This window comes from Vidua chalybeata, chromosome 12 (genome assembly GCF_026979565.1).
Source record: "Vidua chalybeata isolate OUT-0048 chromosome 12, bVidCha1 merged haplotype, whole genome shotgun sequence".
Lineage (NCBI taxonomy): Eukaryota > Metazoa > Chordata > Aves > Passeriformes > Viduidae > Vidua > Vidua chalybeata.
The window spans coordinates 7,589,984-7,608,885 of NC_071541.1; the positions used below are offsets into that span (position 1 = coordinate 7,589,984).

The 18,902-nt window shown below is 42.1% G+C and overlaps 1 protein-coding gene across 2 annotated transcripts; it reads right to left on the reverse strand.

The window, feature by feature from the left end:
- Positions 1 to 4,883: 4,883 nt before the first annotated feature.
- Positions 4,884 to 18,571, reverse strand: C12H3orf14 (chromosome 12 C3orf14 homolog). Of its 2 annotated transcripts, none has more exons than XM_053954067.1 (5): positions 18,457 to 18,571; positions 17,018 to 17,098; positions 16,180 to 16,303; positions 11,412 to 11,486; positions 4,884 to 8,889 (listed from the first exon to the last, which is right to left on the reverse strand). In XM_053954067.1, the coding sequence occupies exons 2-5, from the start codon at positions 17,068 to 17,070 to the stop codon at positions 8,746 to 8,748; spliced, it is 396 nt and encodes a 131-aa protein (XP_053810042.1). In that variant the 5' UTR covers positions 17,071 to 17,098; positions 18,457 to 18,571; the 3' UTR covers positions 4,884 to 8,745. The 2 variants fall into 2 exon arrangements, with proteins under 2 accessions (XP_053810042.1, XP_053810043.1); XM_053954068.1 differs by lacking the exon at positions 18,457 to 18,571 and adding an exon at positions 17,915 to 18,264.
- Between the last annotated feature and the right edge of the window lie 331 nt (positions 18,572 to 18,902).

Consider the following 18,902-nt stretch of genomic DNA (forward strand, 5'->3'; position numbering starts at 1 on the left):
CCAGTTTGCTGCTAGAAACATGTTAATTGCCAACGGAGCTCATTAAGGCATGCACATGCAAAACACAGCGAGGGAGATTAAATGGACAAAAGCGCAATAATGAACTGTCAAAAATCGGACCCATCTACACGACCAGGAGCACTCAAGAATGAGGCATTTAGAGGCAACAAAGGATTGTCTGGGACAGGAAGAAAGGACGACCTAGACTTTTGTTTAGTCAACACAATTGATTACAAATGAGAGATTAACAGGATAGCTTCAGAGTTTTTTTGAAGGAGGCAGAAGAGAAAAGTCCAATTAAGTGCACCGAATGTTAACTACATTGATTTCCACGGCCAGCGCTGGAGAAATTCTCATTAAACCATCCCTGGCGATCCCTTTTGGAAAGTAATTTGTCTCCCTGATGGAGCAGAGAAAGGGAGCCATGTAAAGAGAAAGAAGCGCTAGTTCTTGGCACAATGAGCTTAGGAGACACACTGGAAAGAGCCAAAGGGGGAGTTAATGAGCATCTGACAAGCCGCTTGGACCCGGGCCTGGAGAGCAGCGATGAAAAGATGGAATTGGCCAACAACTATTCTTTATATCAAACATAAAAAGGCCAATCTGAAACAGCGCTGCTCAAAGCTGGTGGGGAAGAAAAGAAAGGCCCCCAGTGAGGGGTGGAGTGGAGGGCTCAACTGCCCCATTGGGACGGGGGGAGAAATGCACTGGCATGTCCCCCTCCGAGCGAGCGGAGCTGCTGGCGCTCGGCACTGCCCCCCGGGCGGGCACGGCAGAGGGGGCCCGGCAGCCCCGGTCCGGAGGCGCTTGCACAGACCCGAATCGCCTCAGAGCAGCCGAACTGGGTACAGTTTTAAGAAGTTATCCCGCCGACGGAGATCACGGGTCAGCCCGAATCACGGCGGCCTGGCTCTCCCCGAAACCCGCCTTCCTCCTCCCCGGGGCTGCATTAGCCCGACCCCTCCCGCTGCTCCGGCTGCCGGCCGCCCCCCGGGACCGGGCACCGCGGAGAGCAGCGCAAGGCAACGCGCGTCGTGTATACATGGCTCGCTCGGAGGCTCTTAAATCAGATTAGAGCTCGTTAATAACAATTTTGGCTTAAGTCTGTATTGACTTAGGTTTAGGAATGGCTTAGCACTTTTGCTTAAGTCAACACCAGGGCTAAATTGACGCATGCCTTTCCCAAACCGCCGTGTCCCCCGGGACGCCCAGGTGCCCGTAGGACTTGTCCTTCTGCCGCTTTAAGCCGTTTTTCGGAAGTATTTGCATGATTTTTAAGTAAGCCTGCTGGGCCTCGACTGTGCCAGCTCACCCCTGCGTGCCATCCACAAGGGTCCCCTCCAGGAATGGGTTTCATGGGCCTCATCCTCTTAGGGCTGCGACCAGGGCACTTCTGTTCTTTTAGGCTCTTGCGGGCAGCCCTTGCGTTCCTTCCCCAGCCCTCATGGTGTGGCTCCTGCCCACTCCCCCAACACCTCCTCACGCCTCTCTCCTCAGGTCCCCTCTAAGATTTATACCCTGAAGATTTATACCCTGGATACCCCCAGACAGCCGGGGCTGCATTGCCATCCACAGGCGAGCTCTGTGGAGAGACGAAGGGTCTAAGAGGCAGCTGCCCCGGCACCTGAGGGAAAAGACGGCACGGCGGGTCCCAGCGGAGGCATTCCCTCCAGCTGGGAGCGACAGTGGCCACAGCGAGGGCTACAGGCTACCTGCCCAGCTACTTTAGACCCATTGAGAACCACATGCAGATGGGATGGCAAGGGACAGGTAGACCCTGGGGCTGTGCAAGCCGAGGGGGCCACCAGCAGGGAAAGACATCCACACCTTGGACTGCGATCCTGGAGCAGTTACCGAGGTCACCCCATGGCCTCCCTCTCCTGAGGGTTCCTGCACTCAGACCTCACACCACGGCCAGCTTTGCTCTAACCAGTCACCCTCCCACCTCCCCCTTGCTGCCTTCCTCCCCACCTTCTCAGCACCCCTCTCACAGGAACTGTGCTGTGCTGACCAACACCGTCACCAAGGGACCTTAGAGAAGACTCATAAGGGGAGGGGGAAATGCTCTTACTAGTTGGTTTCTACCACACATCCTGATTCTCCAGGTGACGCTGTCCCAGCTTTTAACCCCACTCCTAGCCTATTCTTATTGCTAACCCTGCCTAGCTCAAAGCCGTAACCTCGTGTTATTTGTATTTATCTCATTGATTTACTGCAATTGCTTAATTGATTGAATTACGGGCAACACGTGCCCTCAATTAAAAATTAAAAAAAAAAAAAAAAGGAAAAGGGAACATTTAGATTTCTGTGCTCTCTGTTTCACGGGCTGCTTCTCCTCGTAAGATGTTGAAACTGCAGCTGGGCCATGTGGCTCAGCCCTCAGGGAGCCTCGGGTGTGCTCCCCACGGAGCACAAGCGGCCGTTCAGTGTGGGAGCTTCAAGTCACCGGTGATCTTAAACTCTGCTTCAAAGTGACTCCGGTAAGAGCGTGTTTAGTCACCGAAGCACTTTTTTGTCCCCAGTGGGGACAAAATGCTGTCAAGACACAGACCACATAAAAGGTCCGCTCCCAGAATTCTGGATGTATAAGCCCGAAACAACACAAAATTTGACTTCTACAAATATTTGCATCTTTGCCGTCTTCTGCGTTGGCAGAAGAAGCAGGCTGACGACAAACTTAAAAGAGATCTCATCCGGGAGCAGAAGTACTCCCAGCCCATAGGACAAGGAGTGGTCACCTCGCTGGACCCACTTCTCCTCTCCCGGCTCCTCGCCGAGCCTCTCGGAGCATCCCCGGCCCCCTCCGGGCCGCCCCAGCCCGCGGGCAAAGCGCACAAACGGGGCCACAGCAGTGGTGGGGGGGCAAGGGCAGCCCCCGTCCCAGCCCGCGAGGCTGCTGTGCCAGCGGCGGCCGGGAGCCAAACACAACGGGAATGGGCGCTTTGAACCACTTGGGAGACCGAGGCCACGGGAGCCAGGTATTTTCCCACATCAGCGCCACTGCAATGGACACGATTGTCCTGTGAAAGGCTCAGGCGTTTAAACGGCAGAGAGCACCTGAGACCTCCTGCAGCCGCGTTCCCGAGGTCCCGTTAACTGTCTGATACTCCTTCTACTGTCTTCTCACTGCTGCCAGTTGCCAAGATATTTCACGTAAATAGAAGCTTTCTGATTTATTATCAGCCTCTCCCTTCTGATTCATTATGTTAATGAATTGAGATATTACCAACACTGGATTATCGTATCTATCAATGAATCCAGCAAAAGAAAGCTAATTATAGAGGAAAAAGCCAAGGGTACCCGGAAACTTAATACAAAGAAACGTCCGAGAAATAGAGCAAAGCGGCTGCAGTAGTTTAAGCACCCTCTAAACACAGATTCCAGTTGTCTGGGGACCGCGGCACTTTGGGTCACATAGACAAGCCTTTTTCCTAGGGATTTACGGATACGTTTTTTTACCCTTAACATTATTATTACGAGCGTTTCCAAGGAATCAAACCCACTGCCCAGAGCTTTCCGAGGAATCTCGGCGCCGTTGAGTGAGGGAGGACACACACACACACAATGCGCTTCCCGTTCCCTCTCCCGGCGCACGGCTCCCGGCGACGCGCAGTCCCCGCGCCCCGATCACGACCGACCGGCACCCGCCTGTCCTCCCCCGCGCCACAGCGGGCTCATTTCACACCGGGCGACCACCGAGAAACGGGGTTTGGTTTATTTGGGTTTTTCTCGTCCCCTCCCTTCTCCCTTTCCCACAGTCGCTTGGCTTGGCGTTTCCCCGGCTCGAAGCAGCGCTGCCCCTCGGGCAGAGCCCGCACCGGTGGGGCGCGGGGCGAGCGCGGCCGCGGAGCGCAGCGCGCAGGTTCGCCGGCGCTGAACAAAGCTGCCGGCATGCGCTTCACTTTGAACACATTATCCTCCGGAAGCTTTTATTGAGCAACAGTCAGAGCTCCGTGAATGAAGCTATTGGAACACATACGAATTAAATGGGTAAAGAAAGGCAAGTCTGGTTACCAAAATTACATTTCTCATTTCCCATTCACTGCAGTGAGGCAGGTACTTATTTACTGCGGCTTCAAGGTACGGCAATTAGTAAAGGAGACTGTAATTTACCTAAAGCAAGGCAATTTTTCCCTTTTATTAATTTACAATAGATTTGTAAAATAATCTTACAGCAGCTGGTTCTGCTTGAATCTGTTTCAAAAGTGTGATGTAAATACTGTCTCACACTATTTTGTTGCTTATTAGGGCTTTCTGGTAGGTGATACGACTGAGAGTGAGGGGAAAGAACACCACACATTTATTTTTAAGATTATCATCACAGCGATAAAACTTATGGGAAGAAGTGAGCATACTTTCTATCCGTATGCGTTAAAAACACACGTATTCAAAGTAAGTCAAATGCAAAAGCTACAACTGGAAGGCTACAAACACAGCGGGTACAGCTTAGCGCATTTTCAAGAGCTGTTTTAACTGTGTTTAAAAGGAGTAGCAAATTCCCAAATTAAATCACCCTATTTATAGCAAAGACAAAGAGTTTCACACAGCAGGAGGATGTACTAAAGAACCATTTTCCCCCACCTGTTTCCTTTGCAAGGGTTTAAGTATCTATATCTACATCTTCCGAGTAATCGCATATCTGAAGTAATTTAGCTTACACATTATGAAACAATAGGAACAGTGAAAAGAATCAATCTGGGATTCATTACATTTGGATTTTTCATCAGTAAACTTCTGAGATTTTAATCTTCACTTAGCAGATTAATATTTCATATGAGAGTCAGAGGAAAACAAACACCATACCTAAGCAGAGAATTTATCACTGGCCTACTCACTGTTCACACTTGGCTGCAGCAGGCAACAACATACATCCAACTCATCCATGGAATGAAACACTGATCAAAGCTTTATTTCAACTATAACACAGTATATCCATGGATTATAATCCTTGAGCAAACAGAATATCACAGTAATGAAGACCTTAGCATTACAAATATGTTAAAACAGCTTGCATTTGGGGTGATATTTAAGGTCAAGTTGTATCTGAACACAAGTATTAAAATATTATGAAAATTACCATTATGGAGTAAATAATGTTTTCTTTCAGACATAACCTCTAAAAGTACATTCCATTTAAAATTTGGTTTTCTTATTTTTCAGTACCAGCAAGCTCAAACTGAGCATCTACATCCCCAAACTGCTCTATGTGTGAATGAAAAAGACAGAAATTAAGAACTATAAGCTCAGCCTAAAAATTAGCTCCTAACTTCTATGAAAACATGACTCTGAATAAATACAATCAAGAGGATACTATAGTGTCAGATATGCATCTAAACCAACTTACTATTTCAACTGTACTCTCAAAGTAAATTAATGGGCTTGTGAAAGATTCTGCAGAGTAAGAAATTTCTTATGCTAGGGAAAAGTAACATGCCTTGCCTTCTGCTCCTGCCCCCACAGCCAGAATAACTGAGAAAGCAAAAAGCTTGGGAATGTGATGGTAGAGGTGACAAGATGGGTGAACAGGCTGTGCTCCTGGGTTAGTACTGGGGTTACTCATCTGTGCATTAACCTAGATAAGTATAATTAATTATTTCTTCTTGCAAGATACTACAAGATTAACTTACAAACAGGAAAACCTTTGGGTTTTCTTTCTGCTCTTTACTCATTTGCTGTCCCCACCTATCAGAAAAGCACAAAAGCAACAGGCCCCTAGGACCACCACACCTTACGTATACATATATTGTAACACAAAAGAACAAGCAGCAAGTCAAGCCTATAGAGTAACAAGTTTTCTTTTTTTTTTTTTATTTGTTTGGTTTTTTTTTGGGGGGGGTGTGGTGAGTTTGGTTTTTTTGAGAAAAAAATTACTCAGGATGAGTAGGAAATTACAGAAGATATATATGATATAATTTCTATATTATATATATATATATATATAAACTTGGGATAAGATAGGGTATAATTACATAGAATCAATACGTTTGAAGTGACTGCCTTGACTTGGTGAAGAATACCCATTCAAGATCTCATAGGAGACCAATATTAAATCATATCAGTACAAATCACTTAGAAGGATTCTTATATTTTTTAAAAGCACACAAAAATTTAGCATTTGCTTTCTCAAATCAGTATATATAAAAAGGCAAGTATCAAGCTAGCCCAGCTATGGTAAATGAAACTCAACAAATCTAAGTAAAACAGGAGATATCATATAATTATAGTCCCTTGCCACTGCATGCCCCAACTCAGCAGACACCTGCTCCTGCCCTTTATTACTGTGCTATTTCACAGTCATAGGCAATTGCATTTATTTGTTTCAAACCACAGACCAATATGAAGGCCCTTGTCTCTGAGAAGAGTTACCTACACAGATTCCTGCTTTAAATGGTTCTCTTAATTTAGTTTTTCTTTCCCTGGACATGTTCCTACATAGTTTTCCTTGAACTTGTTGTCCTATTGCTTCTAAAGTGATGCTGCAGGAAATAAAATTAAATTCCTTCTTTGAAGAGAATTTCATTTTACTCTCAGGCATGCTATATAAGCACCTAACTGCAGCACAATAACTACTCTAACCCTGCTTGCAGGTGCCTTTCATGCATGTTGCCAAATTCTTACGCATGGAGCTGCCATGTACTCAGTGTCCACACACCCAGATCTCCTTCCAGAGGAAATCACCAGGGCAAGGAGATCCAGAGCATCTGCACTGTGTCCCAGTGGTTAGGCAGAGGTGGAAGAGATAAAGACTCAGATTATTTGCATGTATAAAGTACTTAGGGGCCCAGATTTTTGTTGAAGTGATTTCCCTTTGGACACAAAGAATAGGATGAGTCCCCTTTGTTAGTAACTAACTGCTCATCCATCCCTTCCTTCTGAGTATCATGTATAATAGGTTTTCCCTTCTTGTGTGCTCAACTGGTTCCAATTATTTTCTTTATAAATGTGAGCTCTACAACTGTAAGATCCATACACATAAATCAGATTGAGAATCACATTGTGAGTTTACAGAAGAAAATATTACCAAGTTGTCTTTGTGACAGAACACTGAGTAGGTATAAAATTGCAATGGTCTCTATGCCAAGTTTTTTTTAAGCTCTCAGCTTGTAAGATGAAAGCCTAATTTGATATTTTTGTAGTTATGTAACAGTTCTAATATTTTGTGACATTTTGTATTGTGACACTATAGATGAAATTGTCATCGGACTGACACCCTTTACTGTTTATTCCTTAATTACAACTGTTAACAACACTGCAGAGAAGCGTGCTAATCTGCCATCACATATTATGAAAACAACGTTATTGTTACAAACACCAACACCCACTCAACAGGATAATTCTAAGATGGCAGTTTCTGTAAAAAGTTATCAGTTTAATGGACACTTCAATAGAAAAAGTTTAAAATGAACTCCTAATATTCCTGTGGAAAATATACAACAATTTTATATTGCACCAAAAGTTCTGATTTTATTGTGCCAGTGATTCTTCATGCTGCATAGGGATATAATATTTTTTGAATAGTGGAGTCTCTATGTAGTATGAAGATGCATAGCTCAGATAACTAGTAGACTAGTAATATTTGCAGTCATTACATTTTCATATCCTGAGACACTTCCAGAGGTACTTTTTTTCCTACTACCTCCAGGCTGGGGGTGGAATGATGTTGTTGCAAGAGATTAAATTTTAACAGTATATTGACTCAAGTCCAGGTTCTTAACAATAAAAGAAATTAATATTTTCTTGGCTTCTTTTGCTCAGGAAAGATAAATTTTCTGCAGGCCACATCACACACCAGAAAGGATCTTCCACTGAACTGATACTTTTAGAAGTTCTGTACCAGTGAATTTTTCATACCAAGTTAGCTCAGTACAATTAAAACTCACTGATACTGCACCTCTGTAGGAGGAACTTGGGAAGCTGTTCAGTGGCTGAAAAGGAAAATATATCTTCAACTTCTGTATACACTTTGTTCTTGGACAGCCACTGCCAGTTACCTTACAGTTTGCTTCTTTCAAACTTTTCATGCCTCAGAAAAAGTTCTCACTTGTAGAGTATATCAGCAGAAAGAAAACAGAATTAAGAGCAGCCTAGGAGTAGCAAAGAGCCCTAGAGATTTGTTTGCCCACCCGTTAGACAACAAATGCAATCTAGGCAGAAGGGGGCTGGGAAAAGCTGCCTGGAGTGAGGGGTATCAGTGATGAAAGTGGCAATGACAAAAAACCCAGGGAAAACAAGATGCAGAAATTCAAGTTTGTTCCTTCTACCACCGCTCTCATGAAGGTTCTTGCACAGATTCCTGGTGCTAAACCAAGGCTACTCTGAAGCACAGTCTGCCTTTTCTGCTAACTTCCTTTCTGCCTCATCCACGAGCAGGCATGCAGCACAGATGACTGAAGTGAAGATAATGCAAGAATCTGTCTTTACTTATCGCACTTATATGTAGAAGCAGAGGATTAAAAATAACATAAAAACTCTTGTCACGCTGAAAACCCAATTGCCTTGGTGGAAATCTACACACCAATGTTTCTCATTCTTGAGCCTAAAAGCCCATTTGAGAATTGCTTCTCTAGTACAGAATAAAAATAAGGAATTGTACACAATGCAGCAATGGAATGAAATTATCCTATATAATTAATTTTCATTTAAATTATTTACATTTCAGTTTAATGGCATGATATTTTGTTGCCCGATCTGGATGATCTTCTCTGCTTAAATGCTAAATTACAAAACAGAATGAAACTAAAATGTTTATTTTTGTGAATCTTCTTCAGGGTAGTTTATGCTCTGCTTTGTAGCTTTCATTTTCTTAAAGCCAATAGGAACTTCTGCTCTTCCTAAAAGAAACTCTTCCCATTTGGGAAGAGATTCTTTTATTGATGCCCAATAGAGAATCTGAGAAAGATATAAGAAAAAAATAAACTTAATTTCAAAATTTGTGTCAGCCAGTTTAAAACAATACAGAAATGCAATGCATTATTAAATTTTACTTTAAGAGTAAAGCAATTCAGAAAAGAACAACATACTTAACATATGAAATTTTTAATCTCTTGTATGATACAAAATATCAGCTTGGAAATGTTTCATTCTGCAGGACAAACTGTGAAGTGACTGAATGTGCCCTCTTGTGGTAAGCAACACATCAGTTTAGACCTTACAGTACCTTTAATAAACTATTTTCTATGATTATATACTTTTTCAAAAGCAGCTTTTATATTTAAGTATGTATGTCACTGGAATTTCATTTTGCAGTGGAAAAAATGTTAGAAATGAAGGCTGCCCCTTTACCAATGTAAACTGATTATTCTAGAAAAGTTTACATTACTATACAGAACTACAGTTCAAAATATTTGAGTAAAATTTTAGACTTGATAATTCACTGATGAAGTAATCAAATCCAGTATTTGGATCACAAATTAAAATAATAATAAAAAGGTGATGAATATTTAGTGAGTGGTCTAGGAGAATCTCTATGGATCATCTAACCCTTCCTCTTGCTTTACACTGCGCCTCTGAGTAATAAATTTAACATATTACTTATCTGTGTTATTAAGCATTCATCATTTTTGTGTTGGTATCCTAAGGATAACTGTTGTTTGTAGGATTTTCAGGAAAAGTTTAAGTATCATTTTTTCCCCACAAAATAACATGATCTAAGAACTGTGCTAAGATAGCACTTTAATCCATATCCACATATGTAAGTATTTATTGCCATTGATGTCCATTCAGAAAAATGTAGTTTTGCAGTAGAAAACAATTATGATACATATGTAGTGAGCTTTTTTCTTTACTTAAGTATATAATGAAGGAGAAGTGCAGCATAAAAGTGAAGATCTCCCTGCACAGTATTAGATTCCTGGCTAATCATTTTGATCCTTACATGTAACTCAGATATAACTATGGCTCTTGCAGGTTTACAAAAATATTTTCTTCAACAGATTTACTCAAAGAATCTTTTTTGACAAGCATATGTGCTGTCACACAAAACTACTCCGACTCAGCAAGCTGGGATCCATTATAGCCATAACTTTCAGAGTATATTAATACAGACACATATATGGTTGAGTGAAATATGCTCAGAAGTGTTTTGGAACAAAGCACACACAAGGATTTTGTACCATGAAAGAAAGTTTTCTTTTCCACTATTTATAGCACTCTTCTCTAGGAGCATAAAAAAAAAAAAAAGCTGAAATAGGATCTTCTCCTTCAAATAGTAACTCTGTTCTCTCCAAAATTTCACCACTGCTGCAGAGTGCAGACATTCTGCAGCCATGAGCAAAGGCTCTGCAGCCTCCAATTTGTGCTGACTTTGCTCGATGAGCAGCTTCACACCTACCATGGACAAACTGACCCAAACAACTCGAGAGTGTCTCTAAAGTCACTGAAGAGTCTAAAACTACTTCTGAACACAGTCAAGACAGGTTTAATGTTTAATATTAGTAGGTTGGCATCTTCCTTAGCATCATTCAAAATGTACAAGTATTCAGGAAAGGATGTACCCTTTTGCCTAAAAATGTCTAAAAATAATAAAAAAGCCACAGAAGGGGCATACCCGGTGTGCACCCTGTCACAGCCACAGTAGGTTATTTACAAAATGCAATGACAGATGAAAACTTTGAACAGTAACCAGAACAAGAAGTGATGCCTCTCCTTTAAGTAATAGCCTAAGCATGCCAACACATGCCCAGCAGGTGTGAAGCTGAGGTACAATACACCTCTCTTCACAGCTGACAGCGCTGAAACCTGGCCCTTCGCTCTGCTCTGACAGAGCCCCGGCACCCAAACCAGCACGGGACACTCTGCTCTGTGCCTTTGGGAACCAAGCCACCACACAGCACACAACACAAACATAAACCACTGGGGCAAGAAACAGATGGGAATCTGCTCAAAATTTTTATCTTGAAGTAATGCTTTAGGGACTGCAGGTTGAGAAGAAAAAAAAAAAGAACTGAGTGTTCCTGCTGCAGTACTTTTCGCTTTCATACAACTCTAAAATAATTGATGTGAAATTTTCTCTGTTCATGCTGATAAACTGCTGACCCTGAAATGTAAAGATGACAATCTGTAGTAAACTGAGAATGGGATGACCATATAAAACAATCCAAATAGCTCTGACATAGTAAACAGAGTAATAGTCTAATATTCACAATATTGATTTTTTATATTTGACTTCATTTTTAAATAGAAGTTTGTATGGATCTGAAGGCTGCTAAATATTTCCACCAGAATGCTCCAGAATCTAGGGACCTTGTCCCAGAATATAGGTTCAGCTTGCTACACAGTACACAGGCCTTTGGCTATACCAGTCACTGGATTTTAAAATCAATTATTTTCACTTTAAGAACATGCTTCAGGGAAAAAAAAAATAGGTAAACAGCAAATAAAAACAAATGAAAAGACAGAGTTCTAGGACTTACTTCTAACTTTACAGTATCAGGATGTGGAAGTAAATACGTTCTTTCTTGCAGCCTTTTTTCTGCTGCTTCTATATCCTAAAACACAAGGAAAGTACATTTTAAAAACAAGCACTGGGAATTTTAAAAGACAAATGCACATATAAAGACATTTAAATTAACTAAATAAACTCATTACAGCTATACAGCATTCAAAAATTAACACTGAAGTTCAAATATTTGTTTAGTCACTCTGAAATACAACTTGTACTACTTAGACTAACCCCCTACAGCTGCTAAATGTGTTTGCTGCACTTTTTTCATACAAAAGTACATTTCACAACCAAATAAGACTTTTGCTGTAAACACTGCTATTCTCTCTGGACACCAGGGTAAATTAGTTAAATTCTGTTGTATAAAACTTAAGGAAATAGAGGGGAACAGAACATCTTTCTCTGTGCTGCATAAGACTGAAGTATGTATTCTAGCTACTGTAACTGTAAAGTAACTAGGCAAATTATGTGCAAGATCTTCTCAAGACAAAGATGACTTGCTAATATGCATGCATAACATGTGCACATAAATGTAGAGCTGCAGCAAGCTGTTCACCAGACAAGCTTGGATGACAATGCACCTCACATAGTTTTCATACAAAAAAAAAAAATCAGTATTTGGGTTTCTTCTTGTCCAGTGGATGTGTGCTGGATTCACAGAGGCCCAAATAAATCTTTTAAAAAAGAAACAACCAAAAAAATCAACAGCATCAAACAAATCCAAAGCATGCCCCAAACTAACCACCCTCCCCCTTTAAAGTTCTGACCTGTTCTTGTGGGCTTAGTTCCATACCCAAACATTGAAGAGATTGAGTGGTGGGCAGATGAAGAGAGACAGAAAGGGACGTGGGAGTGGGGTGTGAAGAAGCCAAAGCTGAACAGAGTGGAGGGGGAAAGAAAGTATAGCAGATGGCAGAGTTGGGAGCAGAGAGCGGGTGTGAAGAGTACAACAGAAAAACTAAATGAGAGAGGAAATTCCCTAAAGGGACTTCCCAAATATTCACCACCACTGCTGCTGAAAAGAAGAGTGAGATTCTGGAGGAGCATATCCACAAGAGAGACCAAACACGATTACTCGTATTGAATAATAGCCAGTCTGAATACATCAATAAATAAACAGTGTTCAACTCAAGTTTAGTTCAGTAGAGTATGATTAATAAAAGCAAAAAACCAGCCTTGCTGAAGTTTAATTTAGTGACACACATAGTCAGATTGTTCAATTTAGTGTTCATCTTATTTTATTTCATTAATTCCTTTTACAATATTCTCTTGTACATAATTACAAACCTAATCCAAGTAAAATAGTTCCTCCCCTTCCTACAGCAAAATCCATACCACTGTAGGAAGCTAAAGGATGTCTGAGAAAGAGTAAACTAATTCTCAGATTTATCCAAATTCTCAGAAGCAGCAAATGGCTTCCCCTTCTCAGGCAGGAAAAGACTAATGGGATAAACATATAGAGGGAATAGGAAAAAGGACATAGGCCATTTGAAATCATGATGTCAAAATAACAGAGGCCAACACAGATTTAAGTAACTTAAGCAAGGAATTTCTCTGCTGCACATACTTAGAACAGACACACACAGACAGCACCAAATGAAGCTCGTATCAGAATGGCTCAGGCCAAGTCTGGAGAAGTTATCCCCATAACAAACCATACTGAATAAGGGATCATTCAGTAATGTTCACCTCATATTCTCTCATTGGGTTTTCCTCCTTTCTGATTCCTTCTTCCTAATTACTGTAGGAATTTTAACAGGAAGGAAGAATATCAATCATTATTTCCTTATAGACTCAGCCAAGTAACTGGAATGTTTATGGTGATAGGAAATGAATGTCTTTCAGGCAAGAAAGGAGAGAGCAATTGTGCATATATGTTTAGTAGAGAAGGTCACTTTGGCATAGCCTAGATATTGGACGTGTCTTTTCATTGCCCACTCCAGTTTGTGTTGTGCAGTCTATTGTCATTCAGAATACTGATTTAATGACAGACAGTGAAAGAAATTTTTGCTGGAAGGTGTAGTATGCTTTAGAAAATAACTGGAACTACTGAAAGATTGGATGGCACTTCTTGTGTGTCTACACAACTAGTAAGCTTTGTAGGAAAAATAAATCCCTGTCATCAATATAAAAATAAGTACATCAGCAGTATAAACTTCTTTGGAAAAAAAACAGCTAATCTAATATGTCACAGTACTGAAAAAAAGAGAGCATCTTACAGTGCTTCCCCTAAAACCACAAGGACTGGAACAAAAACAATTCAAGAACCTTCCCCAGAGGTAAAATAGAATGCATGACACATGCATTGCTTTTAGGGGACCAAATTCAGCTGTCACTTATATTGATATCAGTCTGGCACAATCACACTTAAATAATTCTGGAATTGCATGCCTGGGAAGGAAAGCAAATTTGTTCTAAATTACCTTTCCAGTACTAATTACTATATAGCATACTCTTTCTTTTCTATTTCATGTTACAAGCTGTTGCACAGTAATACATATTTCTAAACACAAGAAATATCACTGAGAAACAAATGTCATAAATTAGATTACAAATACTAGTCTAATTTCTGCTTTTATTACGACAACATTATATAAGCACCAAATGATACAGATTTCCCTAATCTGCAGTCTCCCTCTAAAGACATTGAGGAAAATACTCTGATAATTATGCTAAAATGCTGAACAAATGCTTATAATGTCAAAATTTCAATTAAAAAAAAAAAAGGTTAGTTCCTTGCTTCCTACTGATTAGAATTTAAATTAATTTTGAAATCTTTCCTGTGCATAAATTCCAACTAGCACAGAGAAAGAAAAATGGCTTTTGCTATGATCCATTACTGAAAACAACTGATTTTGCTTACACGCAGAAAACCAGAAATGCAAATAAAAAAATAACACTTCGTCATGTCCATGTATTTTTGAGTAGGCCAAATCAACAACTCTCCACATGGTAACTGTGAAATGTACAGTGCCTGGTATCAGGAACAATATTCTGAAGCTGGCACATTAATCAGTCTTGTTTTCAAGCTTCTCATATATTATGCTGCATAGATTTTTTTTCCTGTTTTCTTCTGTTATCAAAAAGCATCTGCAGGAGTGCATGCTTGTTAAAACTAGGGTAAAATTAATAGATTTAAATTGATTTATGCTATTTTATCCTGCAACAGAATTTGTTTTGATACATATGTTTTTGCTTTTTTTTCTGTACAAACACCAACATTTTTGACACTTGAAAGGAACAATTTCGAGGATGTGACAGAAGATAGCAAATATCTGTTTAACTGCAGAAATATTTACACTCTGTATATGTCTGAGCTATTGTTACCATTTCCACTACAATACAGCTTTCTGGATGGAGAAATATACACTGCATTTATTGTGTTTGCCTGTATATGTAAACTGAGAATGCATTCATAAACACAAATAATTTATAAATTTACAAAGTAAAAATCTAACCTAAAATGTCTATGTAAAACAGGAGTCATAATGGCTGAAATTACTAAATCAACAGAGCAGGAGCTATGGAAAAAATAACCAAACCATCCATTTATCCTCAGCCACTCCCTGAAGCACCTACACTTACTATACCAAATAAAGAGGGGCTTGATTGCCCCTGTCCAGAGTGTACCAGTTCACCAGTCCAAGATGAAAAATCTTCTTTATCACAGAATAGCTAAGAAGGCATTCCTGGCTAACTGTTCTTCTTGTCTTCCCCTCTCTAAATAAACCTCCCATTTAAATACAAACTCTAATGCAATAGAATTATACCCACCCAAAATGTGAACATTTTAAATCTGAACCAGACTCTGAAAAAAAAAAAAAAAAACAACAAAGAAATTCTGGTGACACAAATTAATCTTGCAATTTTCTAGAGTAAAACTTACTTTTTCAATAAACACAATACATGCATTATGGACCCTTAATAAGTAGGAGCTTAAAGAAAAGGCACAGGGGGTTCAGTTTTCTGCTGTCTCCTGGAAAAGCAACACACATTTTTCAAATGCATCATGTCAGTGGTCAAGTGTATCTCTTCAAACTCAGATGCCTGAGCTAGGGCTTCCAGAGGAGCCTTTCAGTAATCCAGTCCCTGTCATCAAACTTAGATCTTTTTAATTGCCTAGGAAACAAATCTTACCTGAATATTAAAATAGATATGCAGAACAGCTATGAACATTAATGGTGTCACCCCTATGAAGGGCCAGAAACACCAAACACTGCTTTTACAGACTTGCAAGTAAAATGCTTGAAGTCACTCTACACCTCTTTAGAGGAAAATATTAAACTGGGAACCTCTTCCACAACTTATCACAACCTCAGCAGAAGAACAGCTCCTACCCTTGGCCCAAAGCACTGTAGCCTGGTCAGCCCATTTCCAAACATACTCACAGCGTAGAGGGGCTGTGAGTCCTGACAGACCCCTAAGTTCTCTCAGGCAGACATGTACTAGCATGTGTTACATCACTACATGTGCTTAAAAAAAATATAAAAATACATAGTAGCAGCTGCCACCACGAGGCTTTTGTAAGAAGGGCACGGGAAATAGGTAGTGATGCCATCGGATAATAAAGACTTGTCACTTAATACTTTTTGGTCAAGTTCCAGAAAAAGGAACCATATAGAAGAGAATTCCAATGACAACTATAGAGCAAACACTTCTCTCCTTTTTTTTTTTTTTAATTATCTAAGCTACATAACCGTGACATTTTGATGCGGTTCCTGGTAGTTGCAGAAACTTACATTTAAAAGTGCTGCATTCCTTTTATGAGCTGCATCAGCTGCTTGAGTTTGCCATGTCTTTTTAGTCTTTTTGTCTCTTAGATAAGTCTCCATCTGCTGTAGCAGCTCTGATCTCTGAGACAGTCTACAAAGGAAAACATTTTGCTAAGTGGGTAGAACATTTTGCTCAGGAGCTAGAAAATAACCTTTTTACCTTACCCAGTTTTCTCAAAACTATGGGGCTAATTAAGCCGGCTGCAGGGTGGGTGTGCTGGGGGAGGGAAAAGGTACAGACAGGCATCACCTGCTGTGCTTGTACCAAGCTATAACGTTGCAACCAGCACTCAAATGCTGAGGTGCTTCGAAACACTGAATCTCCCAGGAGAAGGAAAGACAGGGTGGGTTGGGGTGACCTGATCAGTACCACATTTGCTCACTGGCACGTAGTAGTTGTTACAAGAAAAGCAAATTTTCCTGAATCACTACTGTATTTGCCTCACAATTTGAGTTTACAGGGCAACAAAGAAGCAACTTTATAATTGAGGCATCGAGTGAGAGAATCCAATTACCTTCCCCAAGTAGGAATTTAACAGTGACAGGTTGACAATGGAGGTCTCAAACCAGTACCACCATTGGAAGTCAAAAACCTCATCAACCTAAATACCCTAAACGGCAGGCAAGGATGCTAATTCCCATGGTTCCTGAAGGAAGAGTGCCACCTCCTGGAACTCCAGCCCCTTGCTGAAGCACCACTGTGCCGTGCAGAGCTCAGATTCACTGGCACCGAGGGTCGTGGGCAGGAGGGAGAACATCACAAGACCCAACACAAACTGCTGCGAGGCAGAGCACAACTACTCACATCTCCTCATTTCTTCTAGCAAGGTGAACCTCCTGAGCCAAACAGCATGACATCTTCAGTTGTTTGCCCCAGTTTTGTACTCTATAAAAGGAAAGCCAAGTGAAATTAAAATCTTCTAAAGGTGTACATTAACGTACACTTTCCAGTATTAAACGATTCTGGTTAAAAAGCTGCACACATCATATCTACATGTCAGTTATCTACACAAAACCTGCCACAAGGCATTGCTACAATTTGCTTTGATTACATTCACACTACTTATGTTCACAATACATTTTAGGGAAATGCTACTGTATGCTAATAATTTATGAAAACCAAGTTTTTTTCCATTTCAGATTCAGCACTGAGTTTTCTTGAGTTTCAGATGCTTACAACCACACACATACTTTGAGCTTAAATAAATTGCCTTTTAGTGTTTACATTATTGATTTCTGGGTTTTATCACGTTACAGTGAACACAGTTATACTTGTAAACTACTTCTCATAGATACAGGGACCTGTTCATAGGTTTAAATTTTTTACAACTTAATGGATTTTTTTCCTGAGCTATTAAGGAGATCAACTGCCCACTGATGGAAAATAAAGATCCTACAGCACTTTTCAGAAGACTGAAAATGTTTTGGCTATTTTTTTTTCACCTCAGAGGTGACTGCGTTTTTACTTTAAGTAAAATTAAATAACTTGTCACATGTTGATAATGTCAAAGGGTGGGAGAACTAAAAGAGCTCATCAAGATAACATTAGTTAAGGCCTCCTCACTACCACGTGTCACACCTAACTCCGAAAGCAGCGATTTACATGTGGCCTCTGCTGACGCTGGGGCGCATCTTCTAGGGATGTATGTTTTATCACACTCTGAAAACACTCTGTCCGCCTGGCCTGTTGCTAATGCTTCACCTTGTGTAACACGGAGCGCACCCATTCAGGGCTCCTTCCTTCAGCCGGGGCACTTCGTGCTCTTCGCGACAGGAGAAGCCAGAGCATCCCGCCGCCCGTACCGCCTGTCTTTAAGGGCTTACAACAGGAGCGATAAACCGGCACCATCGTGAGTGACAAACCGGCACCAGCCTGAGCACCCTCCGCCCGCTGCACCGTGGGGCAGCCGCTGCCCTGGGCAGATGCCGAGGCTTGAGGCAGCCCGGGACGAAGCTCCGCGGGCAGACCGCGGATCTCCAGCGGCCCCAGGGAAGCCCCTCGAGCCGAGCGCGGCACCTCCACCCCAGCCCCCGCGGCGGCTCCGCCTCGGGCCGCGGCCCCAGCGGGGCGGGAGCGCCACGGCCACAGCGGGGCCGCGCACCGCCTGCGCCCTACCATTGGGAAAGGGGGGGAGGGGGGGGAAGGGTGGATTTACGATCTCTTTGAAAGGTGCCGTCCCGTATAATTACGGGAGAATAAGTCAGGAAATAAAAGTAATATACCAAATACACTAGCTAGTTTACCTTTAGCCTCGCCGGCTTCGAAAAGCAAAGCAACCAACCGCAATGATCTCCGGGACGGCTTAGAACCCCCCGCCCTCGCTGCCATGGAGACGGCCGGAAAGGTGGAGCCGAGCCGTCGTTTCGGTGGGCGGGATCAGGCGGGGGCGGGAACGGATTCCGCCCCTGGGATTGGAGGAGCGGGAGGGCGCGGGGCCAATCACGGCCCGGGGCGGGAGCGCGGGGAGGGGCGGCCGGGGGCGCGGGTCCCGCGTGCCCGCGCTCTCCCTCACGGGGCTGGCGGCCCCCGCCGGGATTTGCGTTTAAAGCAGCTGTTCCTCCCTCTGTGCAAGGCACAGCCTTCCATGTCCGGCCCGGGAGAGCGCCCGGCAGCGCCAGCCCGGTTCTCCACATGGTTTCCAAACCTCCTGGTGGGATCCTGCCCGTGTGTCAGACCTTAGTTCCTTCCC

What these genes read in the sequence shown, in the direction of transcription:
- C12H3orf14 (XM_053954067.1), bottom strand. Translation starts at nt 17,070, where the DNA reads ATGTCATGCTGTTTGGCTCAGGAGGTTCACCTTGCTAGAAGAAATGAG. An exon ending in GCTAGAAGAAATGAGGAGAT is followed by an intron (nt 16,304 to 17,017) that starts GTGAGTAGTTGT and finishes TTTCCTTTGTAG; the next exon opens with ACTGTCTCAGAGATCAGAGC. An exon ending in GGAATGCAGCACTTTTAAAT is followed by an intron (nt 11,487 to 16,179) that starts GTAAGTTTCTGC and finishes CTTGTGTTTTAG; the next exon opens with GATATAGAAGCAGCAGAAAA.